Genomic DNA, 20,068 nt, shown 5'->3' with positions numbered 1-20,068 from the left:
GAGCTGCAAATCTTTGACCCAGCGAACAAGTTACAATATATTTCCCAAGTCAGGATGGCATATGAGTTGGCGGGGAGGAGAAACTTGGCAGTATTCATCTGCTAAGTATCTAGGTTACAATGGTGCGAGATTCTGGTTAATCGGAAAACCATTTCCATTGTACTCCGCACACAGCAATGTACTACGTGTGGCTATTCTCTATCTTTGCTGCTGAGGTTGAACACACTCAGACTGAGACTTCAGCTAGAAATCATGAGCATTTTATTTAAAACAGAACAGATGAATGATCAGTATTCAACACAAACAATTCCTTTACAGTCATTATGAATTACTATCTTTCTCAGAAAAACACATGCTTCCCATAAATTAGCTGTTTATTTTCAAACAAACCTTGAAAATAGTTACTTCCTGCTTGGAAAAGTCCTGACTCAGTTGGAATTATTCAGCGTCTCTGCTAACCTGACACACTGAAGAGCGTAATGCTGCCATTCTAAGATAGACTCATGATTGGAAGGTTCCAGCTGAAGAGCTGCCTATCAAAGAGCCGCAATGATTCATTGAGGATTCCTGTTCTCTAAAGGTACGGTTCATATCTCCAGGCAAGACAACTGGTAATTCAACTCACAGTCTCCAGACTCAGTAACACAGGATGCCCTGACTTGAATGAGGTGGTTTATCTACTGATTTGCATTGGAAACTGTTTTTTGGACAGCTAGCAGAAACACTATTCAACCACCAGATTTCAGGTTACTAGGCAAATAACAAAAGAGGCCTGGATTAACAATCTGGAGACATGAGATCACGTCTTACCACAGCAGCTAGAAAATTTAAATTCTGTTAATAAAAACAAATGTGAAATTATAAGTTAGTGCCATTATTCGTGAACATTGACTGAATTATTATAACATTTGGTTCACTGATGTCCTTTTCAGAAGGAAACCTTAACTGTCGTGTCTAAATGTGGCATCAAATCCAATGCAATATGTTTGATCCTAACTGCCCTCTGAAATGGCATAGCAAACCATTTCATTAAGGGCAATTAGAATGAGCAAATGCATTCTGGTTATGTGAGCAATGTTCACATTTTGTGAATGAATTAAAAGAAAAAGAATGACCCAAGTCAAAAACTTTGAGGAAAACTTTGGTCATTTTTTTGGGAACTGGGCAATGTTTGACAATGTAGATTTAAATATTAAATTGATAGGCTGGAGATTGTGTTTGAGAGTTTTTGAGCGAAAATAGAGTCAAAAATATGCTCAAATTTTCTCTGGCACTGTCCTTGGGATTCGTCACGGTTCTCAGGGGAAAGAATAAATTAGGGAATATCCATGGTTGGATAAATTACAAATCATTCATCAAGTTGCTTAGGGGAGTTACTATCAATAAACTCTTAATCCAGAGACCCAGATCAAGTTCTGAAGATTTTGAATAGTTCAAATCCTGTCATGGCACAGTGGGTTTTGAGTTCAATTTTTAAAAATCTTGAATTAAGTGTCTAATGATGATCATGAAAGCATGGCAATTGTCAGAAAAACCTATCTGGTTCACTAATGCCATCTTTACCTGGTCTGGTCTACATATGACTCCAGACCTACAGCAATGTGGTTGACTCTTAACTGCCCTGAGGCCAATTAGGAATGGGCATAAATATTAACCTGGTCACTAATGCCAATGTACCATGAATGAATAAGTGAAACAGGCTTGATCAGATAAACAGTCATCTCATGTTTCCCAAATAGATTTGTTTTAGAAAATATTCTAAGATTTTGTACATTTACATAACTGCAAATACTTGAAATGCATCTGCTATTATAGAAAATCAGTTTTGGTACACTTTATGAATATAAAAAAAACAAGTATTTTCATTGTTGAATGACAGAAATGGCCCTTTCAGAAGTTGTGGAAAGGATGAATCTTTACAGATCAACTCTCAACTGAGACTCAGGTCACACAATTTGACGAGGAAGTTGACTCAGCGCTACAATCTTCATGGCATCTGCATTACTCCAATCTGACTTCATTGAGCATCACCAAAATCTTAATAATTCCATTATTCACACACCAGCCTTCAGCTATCAAGATGCTAAGCTTGGAGATTTTTTTTCAATAAAACTCCCCACTTCTCTTCCCTCTTTTAAGAGGCTCATTAAAATCCTACCCTTTGACCACGTTTTAGTCATCTATATTAATATGTCCTATGGTAACTCGGTGTCAAATTTTGTTTGTTAACAGCCCTCTGAAGTGTTTTAAGATAATACATTATTACACAAGCGCTGTATGAATACACGTTGTTGATGGTAAAACATATATAAAATGTTTGTCAAGTTTGAGTTTTAGTTACAGAAACTTTCTCTTTGCTCCAGAACAGCTTTTTCCTCCTTCTGGAGTAAGTAAATGTCTATGAATGGAAACAGCTCATTGGATGCGACTGGTTGAATGTAACGCTCTCTGTCTGTACCATATTTGTCAACCAGGACAGCGTTAAAGTGCATACTGGATAAGTAATAGACTTGCCTGCGAAAGGAACCAGAAAAGAAGTAAAGGTTACTAAGGTTGCAAAGCAACCTTTATAATTCATAGGCAGAAAACAAGTGTTATTCATGCAAAGGTATCAACAAATATGAAAAATAACATACTGCAAAATATTTTACCTATCAATGTACATTTTTCTTTCTCAAATCTCTCGGTCGTACTCCTGTTTCTTGATTCATCTTCATGCCTGAACATCAGCTACAAGTAAGGGTATTGTTCTCTGACATGCAAATGTGTACTGCCCCCAAATGTTACAACACCCAAGTGTGGTCAGAATTGCATCCCATGTTTTGTTAGATCTTTCAGTCTTCATTTGAGACCTAGCTGACCATCCATTTGCTCGATCCTGAAGCAAGCATCATGCTTCACTGGGTGGCTCTGCGGTGGGGCCAGCAAGCAGGTTCCAGAAAAGAATTTAGGTACCTAAGTATTGCACTCATTTACATCTGTGGAATGGGTATTCCGAGTTATAGGCACTGGTCCAGATTGACTTCTTCTCCCCACTCCATCTTCCAACTAAAAGTCCCAGAAATCACCGGAACAAAAGTACATTAAACTCAACAGAGTGCCATGGAGTTAATTCTCACAGAGCTGGATTTTAAGTCCCACCAAGTGTATTTTCAGAGAATGCATGAAGTATGACTGGAGGATAGTCCACCGTCTTCCCACAATCCTCAACCCACTCCCTATTATAGGGTAGAAGCGTACACCCCAAAATCGGTAACCCACCCGCTTCTGGAAAAATATAAGTAATGAGAAATTCAGCTGGATAATAAGTCAATTCACCTAAAGACTATGCTGTGCATGCTGTTAACAGTAAGGCAGGCTGGAATAAACAGGCCTGCTTCTTGTGTCAGTCTGATTAAAACGCAGGAAGAAGTTGGATACATATCGGGGTCCCTTGTGCACATCAGAAATAAGCCTTTCCCAACCCCACCCCCAAAATGTTACCCAACCTTTGTCACTCCCTGCTTGGCCACCAAAGTCTCCTTCCCATGTACTCCTTGCTCCCTCCTAGACTATCCAATCCCTCCCATCTGAAACCCTTGACTTCCCCGGATCCAATCACAATGGCTGTCTTCATCCCAAGGTGTGGGTGACGTCTCAGTAGAGTCAAATCTACTGGCAGTTTCAAGGAATTCCTCTCATTGATGGATTGAAGTCCTACACTCACCAACTTAAGACTACTGACAGTGTGTGATTGTTATAGGGTGGCATGGCTTCATATGGTGATCTGGTATCCCGGTACTCTCTGTTGAGTGAGGATGTAGATGTGTTTGTGACTGTGTGTGTGTGTGAGAGAGAGGGGTGTATGAGGGGTGAGAAGCAGTGATGCCAACTCTCCCCTTCTCCACACAGATCCCATATCCCACCAGAAAACTATTAAAATTCAGTCTATAATGTTGCATATCCTTTAACTCCAACACCTTCATTCCACAAAAATCTGACTGTCTTTCAATTAGGTAAGATAAAACTCACGTACAGCTGAGGTTTTATATTTTGCTGCCAGCCAATCTCTCAGCAGCTTGTATCAACAACATCAGCTTGCTTCAGGATCGAGCAACTGGATGGTCAGCTAGGTCTCAAATGAAGACTGAAAGATCTAACAAAACATGGGATGCATTTCTGACCACACTTGGGTGTTGTAACATTTGGGGGCAGTACACATTTGCATGTCAGAGAACAATACCCTTACTTGTAGCATGAAGCTGTAAATCCAGCCATTTCACATCTGGCTCCAGCTGCCCAACAGTACAAGTCGGTATGCATCATCAAAAAAATCTAATAAAACCTTTTCTACCAACAAGCCTTAAATTATTCTTTTAAATCAAGGGTGTGCATCTCACACCACACCAAGTTTAAGTAGGGAGTGTACCTCTGGTTATTCAGTTTGCTCTTCCACCTCGAGGGGGAAGACGTGTCGCAGAGCTCCCAGGCAACTGAAGACCAACAGCGCCAAGCAGAGGCAGGGGCAGCTGCTGGTACTGCAAGAAGGGTTGATGGTAGTATTAACGATGGAACATGTAACATAGAACATGCCATGTGCCCTCTTTACCACTGTTGGCATGCACCACATGATCCCATTGTATATCAATGCTCCTAAGGGTGCTGCCATTTACTTACACTTTCCTCTTGCATCTAGCCTTCCAAAATACATCACACACTTGTGCAGATTAAACTCATCTGTCATTTCTCCAGACACATTTCCAATGGATCTATGTCCCGCTGCATCGTTTAATGACCTTCTTCACTATTTACAACTTTGTTAATTTTCAGAGACATGAAGCTGTACAGCATGGATACACACCCTTGTCCATGCTGACCAGATGTCCTAAATTAATCTAGTCCCATTTGCCAGCATTTGGCCTGTATCCCTCTTTACCCTTCCTTTTCATATACCTATTCAAATGACTTCTTTAAATGTTGTAATTGTACCAGCCTCCACAACTTCCTCTGGCAGCTCATTCCATACTCGCACCACCCTGAAAACGTTGCATGAAAAAGTTGCCCCTTAGGTCCCTTTTAAATATTTTCCCCCTCATCTTAAACCTATGCCCTCTAGTTTTGGACTCCCCCACCCCAGGGAAAAGACCTGAGCTATTCACACTATCAATGCCCCTCAAGATAGTATAATCCTCTATAAGGTTAGCTCTCAGCTCTGATGGTCCTATAAAAATAGCCCCAACCTGTTCAGTTTCTCCTTACAGCTCAAATCCTCCAACCCTGGTAATATCCCATTTCTGAAGAATGGTCTAGGCCCAAAACGTCAGCTATGCTGCTCCTCTGATGCTGCTTGGCCTGCTGTGTTCATCCAGCTCTGCCCCTTGTTGTCTAATATCCTTGTAAATCTTTTTTGAAGCCTTCAAAGTTTCACAACATCCTTTCTATAGTAGGGAGACCAGAAACGCACTCAGTATTCCAAAGCTGGCCTAATCAATGTCCTGTACAGCCGGAACGTGACCTCCCAACTCCTAATACTCAATGCAATGACCAATAATGGCAAGCATACCAAACCCCATCTTCACCAACCTATCTAGCTGGAACTCCACTTTAGGGAACTATGAACCGGCACTCCAAGGTCTCTTTGTTCAGCAACACTCCACAGAACTTTACCATTAAACATATAAGTGCTGTCCTGATTTGCCTTTCCACAATGCAGGACTTCCCATTTATCTAAAAATTAAACACCTTGGCCCATCTGATCAAATTCCCGTTTTATTCTGAGGTAAGCTTCTTCGCTCTCCACTACATCTCCAATTTTGGTTATATAAGCTAACTTACTAACCATATCTCCTTTATTCACATCCAGACAGAAGTCTGCTCTCAGCTCTATGAATCTTTTCACTCATCTTCAATATTCCACCTCCACCTGGACTCCTGCTTCTAGCCTTTTTGTTGCATTTTATGTCTTCAAAAACTCGTGACATCACATCAGTTGCCTTAATTTCTTTGCTCACCTCACCCACTCTAATGAATCTCCCTTCGGACTGCTACACTCTATTCTCTCTGATCTAACCTGAGTTTGTTATCAAACCTGCTACTGGAGCTATTATTGCCTGGTATGCTGACCATTACCCTGCAGGTGCTGAGTTGACACTCTCAAATATTTCCTCCAATCTCCCCTGGATAATTAACCTACCACAAAACATCAAATGGTTATTTCGAGGACTGTCGCTGACCACAAGTTCCCACCTCATAATCCCCCAATATCGCACAGCCCTTGTCTACCCCCATCACAAAATCCAAAAGGGACTGCACTGGCAAAGCCATCATTTCAAACTGTTCTGGTCCCACATGAACTCATTTCTCCCAACTTGATTCAAAATTCAAGTCCCAATCTTCCGCAGTCACATCCAGTCACCTTCTACTTACATTTGAGATTCTCCTGGCACTTTATATTCATTTCATAATTTCCAATTTCTGGGCCTAGCTTCTTTCTCTTCACTGTGGATGTGCTGTCTCTTTACACATCCATTCCCCATCAGGATCACCTGAAGGCTTGAAGCCAAGCCTGAATAGTTCAAATGCACTGACACCTTCCTTCATCCAGTTGAGCTCATTCTCACATTAGACAAATTTTCCTTTAACTGATCTAATTATTTCCAAGTCAAATGTATGGTTAAGAGTATCCGTTTGGGTCCCAGATATGCTCATCGCTTTGTGGGGTATGTAGATTATTAGTAGTTCTGGTCCTACTTGGCCCCAACCCACATCTCTTTTTTTTAAATCCATCCTTCTCCTCTCATCCAGATTTGTAAAAATTCATTAATTTAGCTTCCAATTTCCATCTGTCTCACCTTCACCTGGTCCATCTCCAACTCTTCCTTTCCTCGACATCACTGTTTCCATTTCTGAAGATGGCATATCCACCAATACATACTACAATCTCACCAACGCCCACTGCTACCTTGACCACACTTCCTCACATCCTACTTCTAGCAAAGATTCAATTCTATTTACCAAGTTTCTCCATCCCTGTCCTATCAGTTACAATGATGCCAACTTCCAACAGGTTACCTGTGACAAGTCCTCCTCTTTACCCAAGTGAGAATCACCCCCCAACATGGTTGATAAGACATTTAACTATGTTTGACACATCTCTCGCATTTCTGCCCTCACCACTTCTCCTCCTCCCAATACAACTTTAGGATTGCCCATGCCCTCATTTTCCACTCCACTATTTCTCCATTCAAAGGTTCATCTTCCTCTATTTCTGCCACCTCCAGCCACCAACAAAAGCACCTTCCCCTTCCCTTCAATGTCAGCGTCCTTCCATCACTCTGAACACTCCCTCATATCTCCACAGTACCTGCCCATACAACTGCAGAAAGTACAACACCTACCCATTCAAATCCTTGCCATCCAAAGCCCAAAATACACACTCCAAGTGAAGTAGCGATTTATTTGTACTCCTTTCAATCTAGTCTACTGGATTTGCTGCTGCATTTGTGTTTTCCTTTTGCAGATGATAACCCAACTTTCTAGAGACTTGTCACTTCAATAACTACCTTGCTCATACATTGACATTTCCACCTTTGGCTAGCTACAGTGTTACAATAAAGGTCAACACAAGCTGGAGCAACTCCTTTTCCACTGAGGCACTTTACATCCTCAAAGACTCAAAATTGGAGTTCCACAACTTCAGAGTATAATCCTGTAAAAGAAATTAGAAATTGCCGGAAAAGCTAAGCACATGTGGCAGCATTGATGGAAAGAAGCCATAGTCAACACCCTGGGTCCAACGTCAACAGCCCTTCCTCCCCCACCAAGTTCCAAGGAAGGGTCAAACGTCAACTCTGACCTTTCTCCACAGATGCTGCCAGACCCACTGAACCCCTCCAGCAATTTCTATTTTTGTTTCTGATTTACTGCATCCACAGTTGTTTCAGTTTTTATAATCTCTATACTCCATTTCTCTTACATCTCTTCCTCTCCCCCACACACCGCCCCCCACCACGTCTTGTTGGTTTCATTCTTAGCACAGCAGATGTGTTTTCTCCATTTTCATACTCAACACATGGAACTGCTTTACAAACCTATCACTCCTTCATGCCATCTGTAAACTTACTGATCAAACCATCTAGATTTTCATCCAAATCATTTACATATATTATAAAGAGGTCCCAATATTAGTAATCCATGCAGCAAATCACTGGTCACAGACCTCCAGTCTGAAAAAAAACCCTCCAGAACCAGCACCTGTCATCTAAGACCAAGTCAATTTTATATCCCCTTGATCAACCCAGTGTGGATCCCATGTGGCTTAATCTTCTGGACCAGCCTACCTTGAGGGAACTTGTCAAATGCTTTAAAGTCTATATAGGCAACATCCACTGCCCTAATCTCATCAACCACCTTTGTCACTTCTTCATAAAACTCAACCAAATTTGAGACAAAATCTCTCCTGCACAAAGCCATTTTGACACAAACATTTCTTTTGACAAAAGTAAGGTGGGATGGGGGAGGATGCATGCTGAATCAGACGATGGATGTGGGAATTTGGGAAGCTGTCCAATTGACACTGAAGTGCGGAGGAGGAGGTACTCCTTCTTTCATGAACTTCCTCACTGCCCCTATGTCAGAGCAAGGACATGATGAAGTATTTAATTGGGCATTAACTGCCCACTGAAGAGTCTCTCTGGGTTATGCGCAGGCAACCACCTCATCATCTGCAACATCATTGTGGGATAGATGGACTGGCAGTGGGTCTGCTACTCATGGTACAATTCCCTAACTTACGAAGCCTGCTTGTTTTCCTACCTTGGTTGGCAAGTAAAATTCAGTTCATGGAGTATGGTGACAAGAAATGTCTGCAAGAAACCAGAATCTGCTTCCTGCTTTTTACGTTGAGGGGAAAACTTAATAAACACTCTATTTCAAATAGCCTGATGATCAACACTTCCATTATACTCCCTATTCACTCAAATAGATTGATTTAGAAAGGAGTACTGAAAGCAGTGTCCCTCATATGTACCATTCAGCTCAACACTTATTTTAAAAATTCATTCACGAGATGTGGGTGCCACTGGCTGTGTCAGCATTTGTAGCCCATCTATGGTTGCCCTGAGTAAGTAGTGGCGAGCTGTCTCCTTGAACTATTGTAGTCCATTTGGTGTAGGTAGACCCACAAGGCTGTTAGGAAAGGGATTCCAGGATTTTGACCCAGTGACACTAAAGGAGCACTAAGATAAGATTGACTTCCAAGTCAGCATGGTGAATAGCTTGAAAGGGCACTTGCAGATAGCAGTGTTCCCATGTATCTTGTCCCACTAGATGGTAGTGATCATAGGTTTGGAAGATGTTAGGAGCCTCGGTGAAATTCTGCAGTGCATCTTACTGCTACAGAGCATCAATGGTAGAGGGGGTGAATGTTTGTGGCTGTGGTGTAAATGAAGTGGGCTGATATAGTATAAAGTCTTTTCAGTTTTGTTGAAGCTACACCCATCCAGGCCAATAGGAAGTATCAAATCACATACCTGACTTATGCCATGTAGATAACAGACAGGCTGTGGAGAGTCAAGAGGTGAGTTACTCGGTGCAAAATTCCTAGCCATTAACCTGGTCTTACAGCCACAGTATTTAAATGGTTAGCCCTGTTCAGTTTTTGGTCAATGGCACTCCCAGGATGTTGAAAAGTTGGAGAATTCAGTAATAGGGATATCATTGAACATCATGGGGTGATGGTTAGATTCTATTTTGCTGGGGATGGTCATTACCTGGCAATTGTGCGGCACAAATGTTGCATTCCACTTTATCATTCCAAGCTTCGAAATTATCCCGGTCATGTTGCATTTGGGCATGGACTAAAGAATGGTGCTGAACATTGTGCAGTCTTCAGCAAGCATCCCTGCTTCTGACATTATGTTGCACGGAAGGTCATTGATAAAGTAGCTGAAAATGGTTGTGCCAAGGACACCATCTTGAGGAATTCCTGCAAAGACTTCCTGGATCTGAGAGGACTGATCTCCAACCACAATGGCCATCTTCCTTTGCCAGGTATAACTCTGACCAGCAGAGAACTCAACCCCTCCCTTCATTCCCATTAAGTCCAATTTTGATAGGGCTCCTTGATGCCACAAGCATTCAAATGCAACACTGATGTCAACGACAGTCACTCTTACCTCATCTCTTACCTTACCTTACGTCACCGTGAGCCAAGAGATAATGGGAACTGCAGATGCTGGAGAATCCAAGATAACAAAGTGTGAAGCTGGATGAACACAGCAGGCCAAGCAGCATCTCAGGAGCACAAAAGCTGACATTTTGGGCCTGCTGTGTTCATCCAGCTTCACACTTTGTTATCACAGTGAGCTAAGCCGTTTATAGCAAAATCGTAAATTCAGCCCACATTTGAAAGTTAATTCATATTAGCCTTTTACCTGAGTTGATCAACAATTTCTGAAGAAAGCTCCTGTTCCTTTATACGTCCCATTACTCTTGGTGGATTTCCAACCAATTCTATTATTGTTACTTGTCTCAGTTCCAGACCACAGGCAGCTTCCTAATAAGGAAAGAAACAATACGCTTCAGTGAGAGAGATTAGTTAGGAACAACATTCACTAAAAATATCTCGCAGCTTTGTCGTTCAACACATATTCCTTACTCTCCATGCAAGCAATATTCCATTGACGGTCTTTATTTTTTAACGGTACCAGATATAATTACATTCTAATTTTCCTATTTTTTAGAAATTTCAAAAAATCATGGTTAGAGATATCGATTAATTAGTCATATGACCATTTTCAGTTCCTAGAGAAAAACATTAGAAATTATAATTTTCCATGTCACTTGTCACCCAAACAGTTGAGTTTGCCTATTTCCCAAGTCTGGAATCATCCCGACATCTCTTTGCCCCAGAACACCATCCCATTCATCTGTCAGCTCATTCCTTCTGAGTGAAATCCCTCCTCAATAAACTTGCTGACTCCCGACCTTTTTACAGCAGCTCCTACTTCACTAGCTTGGAACATGAGACTCGAATACACAATGGTCAAAAATTAATGAAGCAGGGATTGTTTGTTCTACTGGCATAAGGTCATTACAAACATGAAGGGAAATTAAGATTTAAAAATTTACATGGAATAAAGCCTATGGTTTAGATTTCATTAAGGAAATCCTTTGAGTGTTTCCTCACTCCCATCAGGCCTTCTTAACCTCTAAAGGCAATTGCCTTTTGGGGTCAGTTCAACTATCCCAGCTACCGTTCCCAGTGACCTCCCTCAATGTTGACACCAGCCGAAGGTTCCACTGCAACTGCTCAAGCTCCCTTCCCTCATTATCATCACTTGTTGTTGCAGGTCCAATCCAAGCTGGAATTTGTCACTTGCCAAGTATTCGGAAATTTCTGTACTTGAGATTCATGCCTTAATAGTTATTACAGTTCAAGTAGAATCCTCCATAAGTGCTTGATGCCTGGCGAGGGTTCCGACTCTAATGCCATGATCCATTACTTCCTAGAAAATTCCTCTTCCTACATCTTTTACCAAAGGCACTGCCTCCTACACCCCTCCTGATTTGTCACGGCTGGGGAGGGGGGAGATGGTTGTCAGGGGTCCAAGAGAGGTAAGGGATCAAGCAATGCATAGTTTGGGGAGGGTATAAGTTAAGTTAGGGGGTCAGCTAACAGAAGTAGGATTACATTTTCAATTGTCTAAATTTTCCTGAGTAACAATTAACTTAATGAAAGAAGAATCTTGTGAATTCTCCAATCTAAGTGCTCTTGCTTTCAGAGAGTTCTAGATGAAGGGGAATTGCCCGTCAGAATCTTCAATTTCCCGAGCAAGTCCCTTGGAGTCTGTTGTTTGTGGATCTCTGTGGCGTCCCAACATGCAACTCCATTTTGTGCTGCTCCAATGAATATCTGGTTACTAGGATACCTGGGCCAATATTTGACTAAAAGTTCATTTAAAAAGTTTGGCTTAGAGTTCTCATTTGTTATATTTTACCAGTGATGAGATGGACCGCAAGGGGCTTCATAGAACACAGAACAGTACAGGCTCTTCGGCCCACGATTTTGTGCCAAACGTTTGCCCTAAATCTAAGGTCTATCTAACCTCCATCCCTACCTTGTGCTATCATCAATATGCCGATCTAATAGCTGCTTAAATGCCCCTAATGAGGCCGACTCCACTTACCCTCTCCGGCAATGCATTCCATGCCCCTACCACTCTGAGGAAGGAACCTAACCTCTGACGTCTCCCCTATATCTACCTGCACCAACTTTAAAACTATGCCCCTCATAATAGCTACCTCCACCCTAGGAAAAAGTCTCTGACTGTCCACTCTATCTATACCTCTGATGGTTTTATATACCTCTATCAAGTCACCTCTCATCTTTCATCGTTCTAAAGAGAAAAGCTCTAGCTCCCTCAACCTTTCCTCGTAAGACCTTCAGTCCAGTCCAGGAAACATCCTGGTAAATCTCCTCTGCACCTTTTCCAACGCTTCCACATCTTTCCTGTAATGAGGCGACCAGAACTGGACACGATACACTAGATGTGGCCGAACCAGTGTTTTCTATAGCTGGGGCATAACTTCATGGCTTTTGAACTCAATCCCTCTCTTAATGAAAGCTAACACACCATACACCTTCTTAACAACTCTAACCACTGGGCCACATCTTTCAGGGATCTATGGACACGAACCCCTAGATCCATCTGCTCCTCCACAATGCCAAGAATCTTTCAGTTCGCCTTGTACTCTGCTTTCAAGTTTGTCCTTCCAAAATGAATCACTTCACACTTTTCAGGGTTAAACTCCATCTGCCACTTCTCAGCCCAGCTCTGTATCCTATCAATGTCCCTTTGTAAACTAGAACAGCCCTCTGCACTATCCACAACTCGACCTATCTTCATATCACCCATGAACTTACTAATGCAACCTTCCACTCCTACATCCAAATCATTTACAAAACTCATGAATAGAAGAGGACCCAGAACAGATCCTTGTGGTACACCACTCGTAACTGAGCACCATGCTGAGCACGCAGTGTGCATTCCTTAAACAATCTCTACTGTAGTGCTCTTCCCTGACAGCATCTGTTCCCAATTTATGTTACCCAGTTCTTGCTTAACAGAATTGCAGTTACCCTTCCTCCAATTATAAATCTTACCCTACTGTATGTATTTGTCCTTTTCCATGGCTATTGTAAAAGTAACAGAGTTATGATCACTACTGCCAAAATGCTCTCCTACCAACAGGTCTAACACTTGGCGTGGTTCGTTGCCAAGCACCATATCCAAAGTGGCCTCTCCCTTTCAAGTGTCACAAAATTTTCTAGGCATCTCTTTGTGAAAAGTTGTTCAGCGAGTTGTTAATTTCAGAAACATCTCAGTTTCATGATCAAAATAATGAATGAATACAGTAATCCATTTTAAATCCGAGTGAGACAAACTCCTATATTACCATTCATCATAAATTCTTATTGTGATGGTCCATTGCCAGTGAGAAATAGGCAAAAATATAACTAGAGGATTTTAACTCTGTTCATCAGTATTGACGACCAGATACTATTTACGAACCTGTAGCATGCTTATTTGTAGGGTGTAGTACATATCAGATGGACTTGGAGAGGATATTATGAAGAGACGCTGCATCTCATAGAACTGGTCCATAAGAGCAGCCACTGAATTCACGTCAACGTTAAGTTCGATTACTGCAATTATATAAGAGAAAGGTGTTACCTTCATATTGCATACATGACATGTTTCTTTTTACCGAAAGCCTACTTGGTAGCCTGCACATTGAGATACAGCCATTGAGGGGAATGGAGAAGGGGCCAAAGTACTCCCTAACTGATGTCCAGTTATGCAATATAGCAGCTTTGTGCTGACATTACTTATGCTAAATTCACCAAGTTCACACGATTGTGAAGGCTTAGCAACAAACGATGAAGAGAATACAAATAAGGTTTCTTGATATGCTGATGGGAACATCAATGGCTTTTTGCTATCTATAGTTACCACACTTTGCACTGATTGATTGAAATATATATCTTTCCACCTTCCTTGAATTGTCAATTGCAAATGAGAAAGCAATACTTGTCTAAGGTGAAAATCAAAACAACACTTCTCTCTCACCCTGTGGGAAAGTGCCTGGCCTTCAGTTGGTATCTGTGTTCCAGAGTTCAGCTAAGGTCAACCTCGTACCAATCCCACTCACAATTTATAGCTTCCTCTTCTCTTGGTCAATTCCTACTTGTTGTTAATGTTTTTTGCTAATGTTTTTTCAGTATAATTTATGTGTGCTTCATACCTCTTTGACCTTGCAGGCTTTCCTCCAACAGCATTTGGATTATTGTTTTGCTTCAGGACTTGGGTACAATTTACATTTTCTCTTGTCTTTGATAGATTTGATAGGGAAGATTTTGATTGGAATCATTACAACACAAATACAAATTTGTAGAAACCAAAGCTGTTCACTTTGTTATGAAGATGTAATATCTGAAATATTAATTTACCACCAGCCACATATAGATCATATAATTTTTTGCAAGACACTTTTCAAGGAAAAGGACAGTAGCTAAAATAGTTGCATTTGTGAGGAATGCAAACTGCTTTCTATTAGACAACCACGAACTCAGATGTCACGTGACTCAGCTCTTCGAGCTATAGCCACAGACAGGCCCACAAAGAAGACTGCATGCAACTGGGTTTAACCCAATAATAGTGGGTGGCAGGGTGGATGACACAGGGGACAGTGGGAGGGTTTCTGGAGTATATTTTAAACAAAAGGAAGGAAATGGGACTATCTTCCAGGATGGATTTCCCCTATGTGTAAAAGAGTCTTCCTGAGGGTAGTAACCAAGTTCCTTCTTTTTCTCTTGATATACTTTGGTAGAAAGAGAGTTACCCGCTTCTGTTAAGCTGTCCACACCAAGGTTTTAATTGACCTTTAGTTGTGCATTTATATGGGCTTCCAAGTTTAGAGGTCACTCATTCCCTAGATTGTGGGAGTGAACAGGGGGCAGATGTGAAAGTCGCGATCTACCATCAACCCTGTCATCCCCAACCCCATAAACACACCCAGGAGTACATAATGTCACAGGTCTAACTGATAACAGCCATAATACTGATGAGTAATCAAAGTTTAATATTAGGAACAACATTTGTTTTTGAGATGGCTACTGATTATTGCGCTGTAAACAGAACTCAGATTATCTAAGCTAAATATGTGAGCCACACAGTCCCATTTATCCCATTTACGAAGCAAGATGCGGCAGCAGCACCAGCATCGTACAGATCTGAATGCCCATTTCCCATGGAGAGGATTACAGTGCCACATTCCCAATATTCAACATAATTCACTTACGTACACAAGACGGTGCCACTCCAGACCAGCTTCGATTGAACAGACAAACTCGTTTGGAGATTCCCTGTCGCTCATAACCTCCTTCACATGTGTAAGTACAGGTTGCCCCATAGTTATTACCAGCTGATGTACAAGTGATGTAACCATGGACAGGCGGCTTCAGGAGAGGGCATCTCCTAACTGGTAATGTCAGGAACAGAGAGGAAAAGACGTTGATGCATAGCTACATATTTCGATACTGTTTTTCAGACAGAGTGAAGAGTCCACTTTTATAATCACATGGCAATAACCTTCTCGAACCTCTTCAAGTCAATGACAATTCATTAATACCTACATCTGTCCTAATGGGTCCAGAATACTCACTGCTATGTTATAATCTGATACAGGAATGATTGTCTCTATGAGAAACCTTTACATAATGGAATAGTGTTAATGACTTTCCACTTAACCCTTGGAGTAGCAATGCAAACTTTTGAAACTGTTTCTCCTCCCTGCGCAAAGAAGTTTGCTCACATGACTTCCAACTGCTTTTGAATTCACAATTTTAAAAGAAGTAAAGCAGTCAGGTAAGAGATCAGAGCTAATCCATTCACATCAACTCATTCAATGCCTCTTACTGTAAGCTACAATGAAAAAAGCCTCTAGTCTGTATAAGAAAAAAAAACTAACAATTTGGATTTGACATCTGCAAGTAAAATTTTCTTTCATCAACACAGTTACACCCTGAAAAGAAATTCTTAAGATTTTTGATATCCTACAACTACTCAGCTTCTGGTTAGCCAAACAACCATCCCCAAGAAGAAATCTAGATTGCTGACACCAATTTTAGCCTGTTGGGCTAGATCTTAAAAAGCAAAGAAATTGTTATTCATACTTAAATTTTCACTAATGGAATAATTTTGTTCTATTATCCCTCTCCTTGAATGCTTGTATCAGAGCCTACATTGTGAAGTATTACCCAACATCCCCCACCCCAGGGTCTAAGAGTGTGTGAAATAACCTTACTTCGGAAGCTTAACTATCATAGTGCAGCTAAAGTTCTTGCAAAGTCAGAGCTCACAGACAAAGGAAGTAGGGGAAATATTCCACCATTTTCTCTTTTATATAAAAAAGGGGGAAATATAAAATCACAATCTGCTTTTAAACAAGTCATGAGAACAGGAGAATTTTTTGTTTTAAAGCTCAATCATCTGTGACCACTGTGATCTGTGATCACTATTCAAACTGTAGAGAAAGGAACACTGGCAAATAATAGAGATAAACAGATATAAAGAATTGGGATCTGTTTGACCTAAATTTTTAGCAACTGCCTCTTGGACTCTCTAATATCTCTAGAAAACTATTTGCCTCGATTCGCTGCCTGGGCAGCTGTCCCATTATTTACCACCCACAGTTGAATAGTCAAATCCAAACAGCCTGATATTCTCTGCCTCAAATCATGTCCCCTTACACTAGAGTGCAATTATCTTGAATACTGCAGTAGGATCTCCCACAGGGCTCATTCACTCCACAATAAAAAAATGAGTAAGTTATTTATCCAAATAGAGGGATTGCTGTTGGCAATGCTATGGTCAAATTCTTAGCTTTATGACATTCCTCTAACATATCTTCAGAAGCATTAACCAGTTCATGTAAACAAGAGGCTATCAGACAAACAGGTTAAAAATTCATCCTCTGAAATGGTCAATAATTTCCAGCTTTATATTAACTTCATTGCACAGTAAGGCGACCTAATGGCATAATGGATAAATATCCTGTCATGTTCTACTAAGTCATACATGAGATGATGATTATTTACAATAAACTACTTAATGCCTTCCAAGACAGTTAAGTGGTCACTACAATTGGCTCAAGTACCCAGCGCTGGAATTAAAAAGGCTTTTGACTCCAGATTGTTGATGATTGATGTATGCTGAATGTAAATCGTGTGGACATCAGGTGAGTGCAGGATTAGGACTAGTGACAGCCTTATTGATCAAACTAGCCTGCTGTCACCTCTGCATAGGTTCACATATGAGGAGTAGCCTCTTGAGTGACAACTTGTACTACAACCAAGTCTGTGTAGTCCCAATGCAGAGCGTGTACAGAGACAAAAGGCATACAAAATTGGAGGGATAACATGGGCTTCTACCTCTTATGCCAATAAATTTCTTAAATATCACACAAATAACTGCTTTGAAATATCTCCAAATTGAAATGCACTAACCTTGAGCCCTAATCTTACTTATATTCAAGCTTCATCCATCAGAAAGCAGTTCCTTACTCAAAAACAATGGTTTTACTTCATTGGTATAAATCTCAGGAATACATTTTCCACCTACTGCCCTCCACAACTTTGTGTGTGTGTCTGTAAATGTTCCACCCATCCTTGGGAATTTAACCACTTGGGTTTGTGGAGGTGGGATGGGAGAATTATAGAATACAGGGCTTAACTGTGTCAATACTGTGATAATAGTTGCTGAGCAAGAACATGGGCAGGTGTGTCATGATGATATCAAATCACATGGGGTTTGGTACTGACAGAAGCAGGCAGAGCTCAGCTCTAATTTATGGGAGTAAACATTGAGCTAGTGACATTTAGTCCTAGTATGCCTCAAGCTTCTCAAGATATTCCTACTCAAACCCTAAGGTTTGAGATATGGATCTGTGGGGATGGAAATTGAGCAACCAAGAGTCCTGTTCCATTTCATTTGTGCCAGAGGACTGGTGCAATGGAGCTTCAGCTTTCCCTGACCTCCATTACCTGACAACATTTCTAACTTATTTTCATTTATTTAATGCTTTTGCTGTCTTCCAAACAATTTTTATTGCTTACACAAAAGCTCAGCCACTCACATTTCTTTCTTATTATTCATTGAAATCATTTTATATTTCTTATTCCAAATGGTTGTTTCTCTGATGGTTTATTTGAACTGAACGATTCGTATGAATATCATTTTAATTGTTGGTACCATGCTATCATACATGTCTGATGGTGTTAAACAGAAAAGATGCAACTTATGTGGTAGGTCACCCACCATGAACTGTGACAGTAAACTTGCAGGAGGCTTTGTTCCTCTCTCTATCATACGCCACATAGCGAATAATATGTTCTCCCTTTCCAAATTCAGATCCTGACGGTGGTCCTCTCAGAACTATTCTGTGAAAGAACATCAGGAGATAGGAGAGATTTATTATCTGTCAGTCAGATCTGAATATTTGACAAATCACTGCTGAAGAATTCTGTGAATTTATAAGCTCACAGGATCAAAGCATAAGAGGTAAATCATAGATAACCAGGTGTAGAGCTGGATGAACACAGCAGGCCAAGCAGCTTCAGAGGAGCAGGAAAGCTGACATTTCAGATCTGGACCCTTCTTCTGAAGCTGCTTGGCCTGCTGTGTTCATCCAGCTTTACACCTTGTTGTCTCAGATTCTCCAGCATTGGCAGTTCCTACTGTATCGGATGTAAATCATAACTGCATTATCTTGCCAAGTTTTTGGATTGGAGCTCAATATCCTGTGTTAGATTTTATAGGTTCCCACTCTTCTACCCCCAACCATCCAAGCTAAACTGTTGAAGAGAGCTTGCTCATGCTTTAGATGCCTTCCCCACCATAATTAAATGCTAGGAGCAACATTAACTGCTTTAAGGAGAGCCTGCGTCTCTCAAGACGATCTCCTGCCTTAAAATATTGCCAGCCAATCAGATGATGGACAGCTCTCCATCTTCATAGCACCAAACAGTGCCTACAGCTGGCACTACGGGCTGTCCCACCACAGGAGGAGCCTAGGTAAGTCCGCACTTGGGGTCTCCGCAAAGGAGAGAAGGTGTAGTGCCAGGTTCAAGAAGTCGTGAGGGGGTAACCTTAAAGGGAATGTCAGGTTGGGTGAGAGCCTCCAATGGACCCTGAGGACTTGGTCACCCCCGATACCAGCCCACATGGCTAACCCTTCCGAATTTCCCAAATTGCTTGGGCCTTCCATCAAAATGGGTAAGTGCCAGCAGGGCAGATGAGATCTTTACGCAGTGATTAATTGGCACCATAAGAGGGTCAAACAACCTAAGGGCAAGTAGGCAGCCTGATGCCTCTTCCCTATGTATGATTACTTGCAGGTCAGGGCACATGGTATGTGGTAGGGAGATCATCCACTGGATTTTACATGCCCTATGCCTTCAAATTCATCAGTGAAGGAAAACAGAATCTAATGTGATGTTTTTATGTTCAAATGCTGCATCTGTTAGGATGGACGTGCGACACACCAGATTACCAAATCCTGGGAAGTTTAATCTGCGCCAGGAGCAGGGAAGTACAACTGGCATTACTACTCCCGGTCCCGAGAAAAGTAAATTCTGCCAGCTGTAGCGCATTGATCTTTGAAAGCTCAGTATTAATGAATGAACATTTAAATGAAATACCATTTAGGTATTTGTGCTGCTGCATTTATAGCAGCATTCAATATTAAATGGAAGCAGTCATTTAAACCACCATTGGTGGCATGATAATACTTAACATAGCAACGCAGATCAAGTTTGTATGCAAACATGCTCTCTAACCACAAGATGTCACCACGGGGCAGCCGTGGCCACAGCTAGTAAAAATGTTGAATAGATAACAAAGGAGATAAATAATATATACACATGCTTATCTAAAATGTAATAAAAAACCTGTGAGATTATCAGATGTTCTCCTACACTTGCTTCCACCCAATTCTGCTGGAAGATTTTCCTCTCGTTTACCCTTGA

General features: G+C 41.2%; 1 protein-coding gene across 2 annotated transcripts in view; it reads right to left on the bottom strand.

The window, feature by feature from the left end:
• Positions 1 to 244: 244 nt before the first annotated feature.
• srpx2 (sushi-repeat containing protein X-linked 2) overlaps positions 245 to 20,068 on the bottom strand; it is an 84,198-nt gene continuing 64,374 nt past the window's right edge. For both annotated transcript variants that reach the window (XM_048545003.2, XM_048545002.2), the window contains 5 exons: positions 18,360 to 18,481; positions 15,343 to 15,522; positions 13,554 to 13,687; positions 10,413 to 10,534; positions 245 to 2,514 (listed from right to left, as the gene is read on the bottom strand). In XM_048545003.2, the coding sequence (XP_048400960.1) occupies positions 2,334 to 2,514; positions 10,413 to 10,534; positions 13,554 to 13,687; positions 15,343 to 15,522; positions 18,360 to 18,481 (739 nt within the window). In that variant the 3' untranslated portion in view covers positions 245 to 2,333. The remainder of the gene's footprint in view (positions 2,515 to 10,412; positions 10,535 to 13,553; positions 13,688 to 15,342; positions 15,523 to 18,359; positions 18,482 to 20,068) is intronic.

This window comes from Stegostoma tigrinum, chromosome 15 (assembly GCF_030684315.1).
Source record: "Stegostoma tigrinum isolate sSteTig4 chromosome 15, sSteTig4.hap1, whole genome shotgun sequence".
NCBI classification, from domain to species: domain Eukaryota; kingdom Metazoa; phylum Chordata; class Chondrichthyes; order Orectolobiformes; family Stegostomatidae; genus Stegostoma; species Stegostoma tigrinum.
Note: the sequence above shows the minus strand (reverse complement) of the source record. Positions and strands in the feature narration are given on the sequence as shown.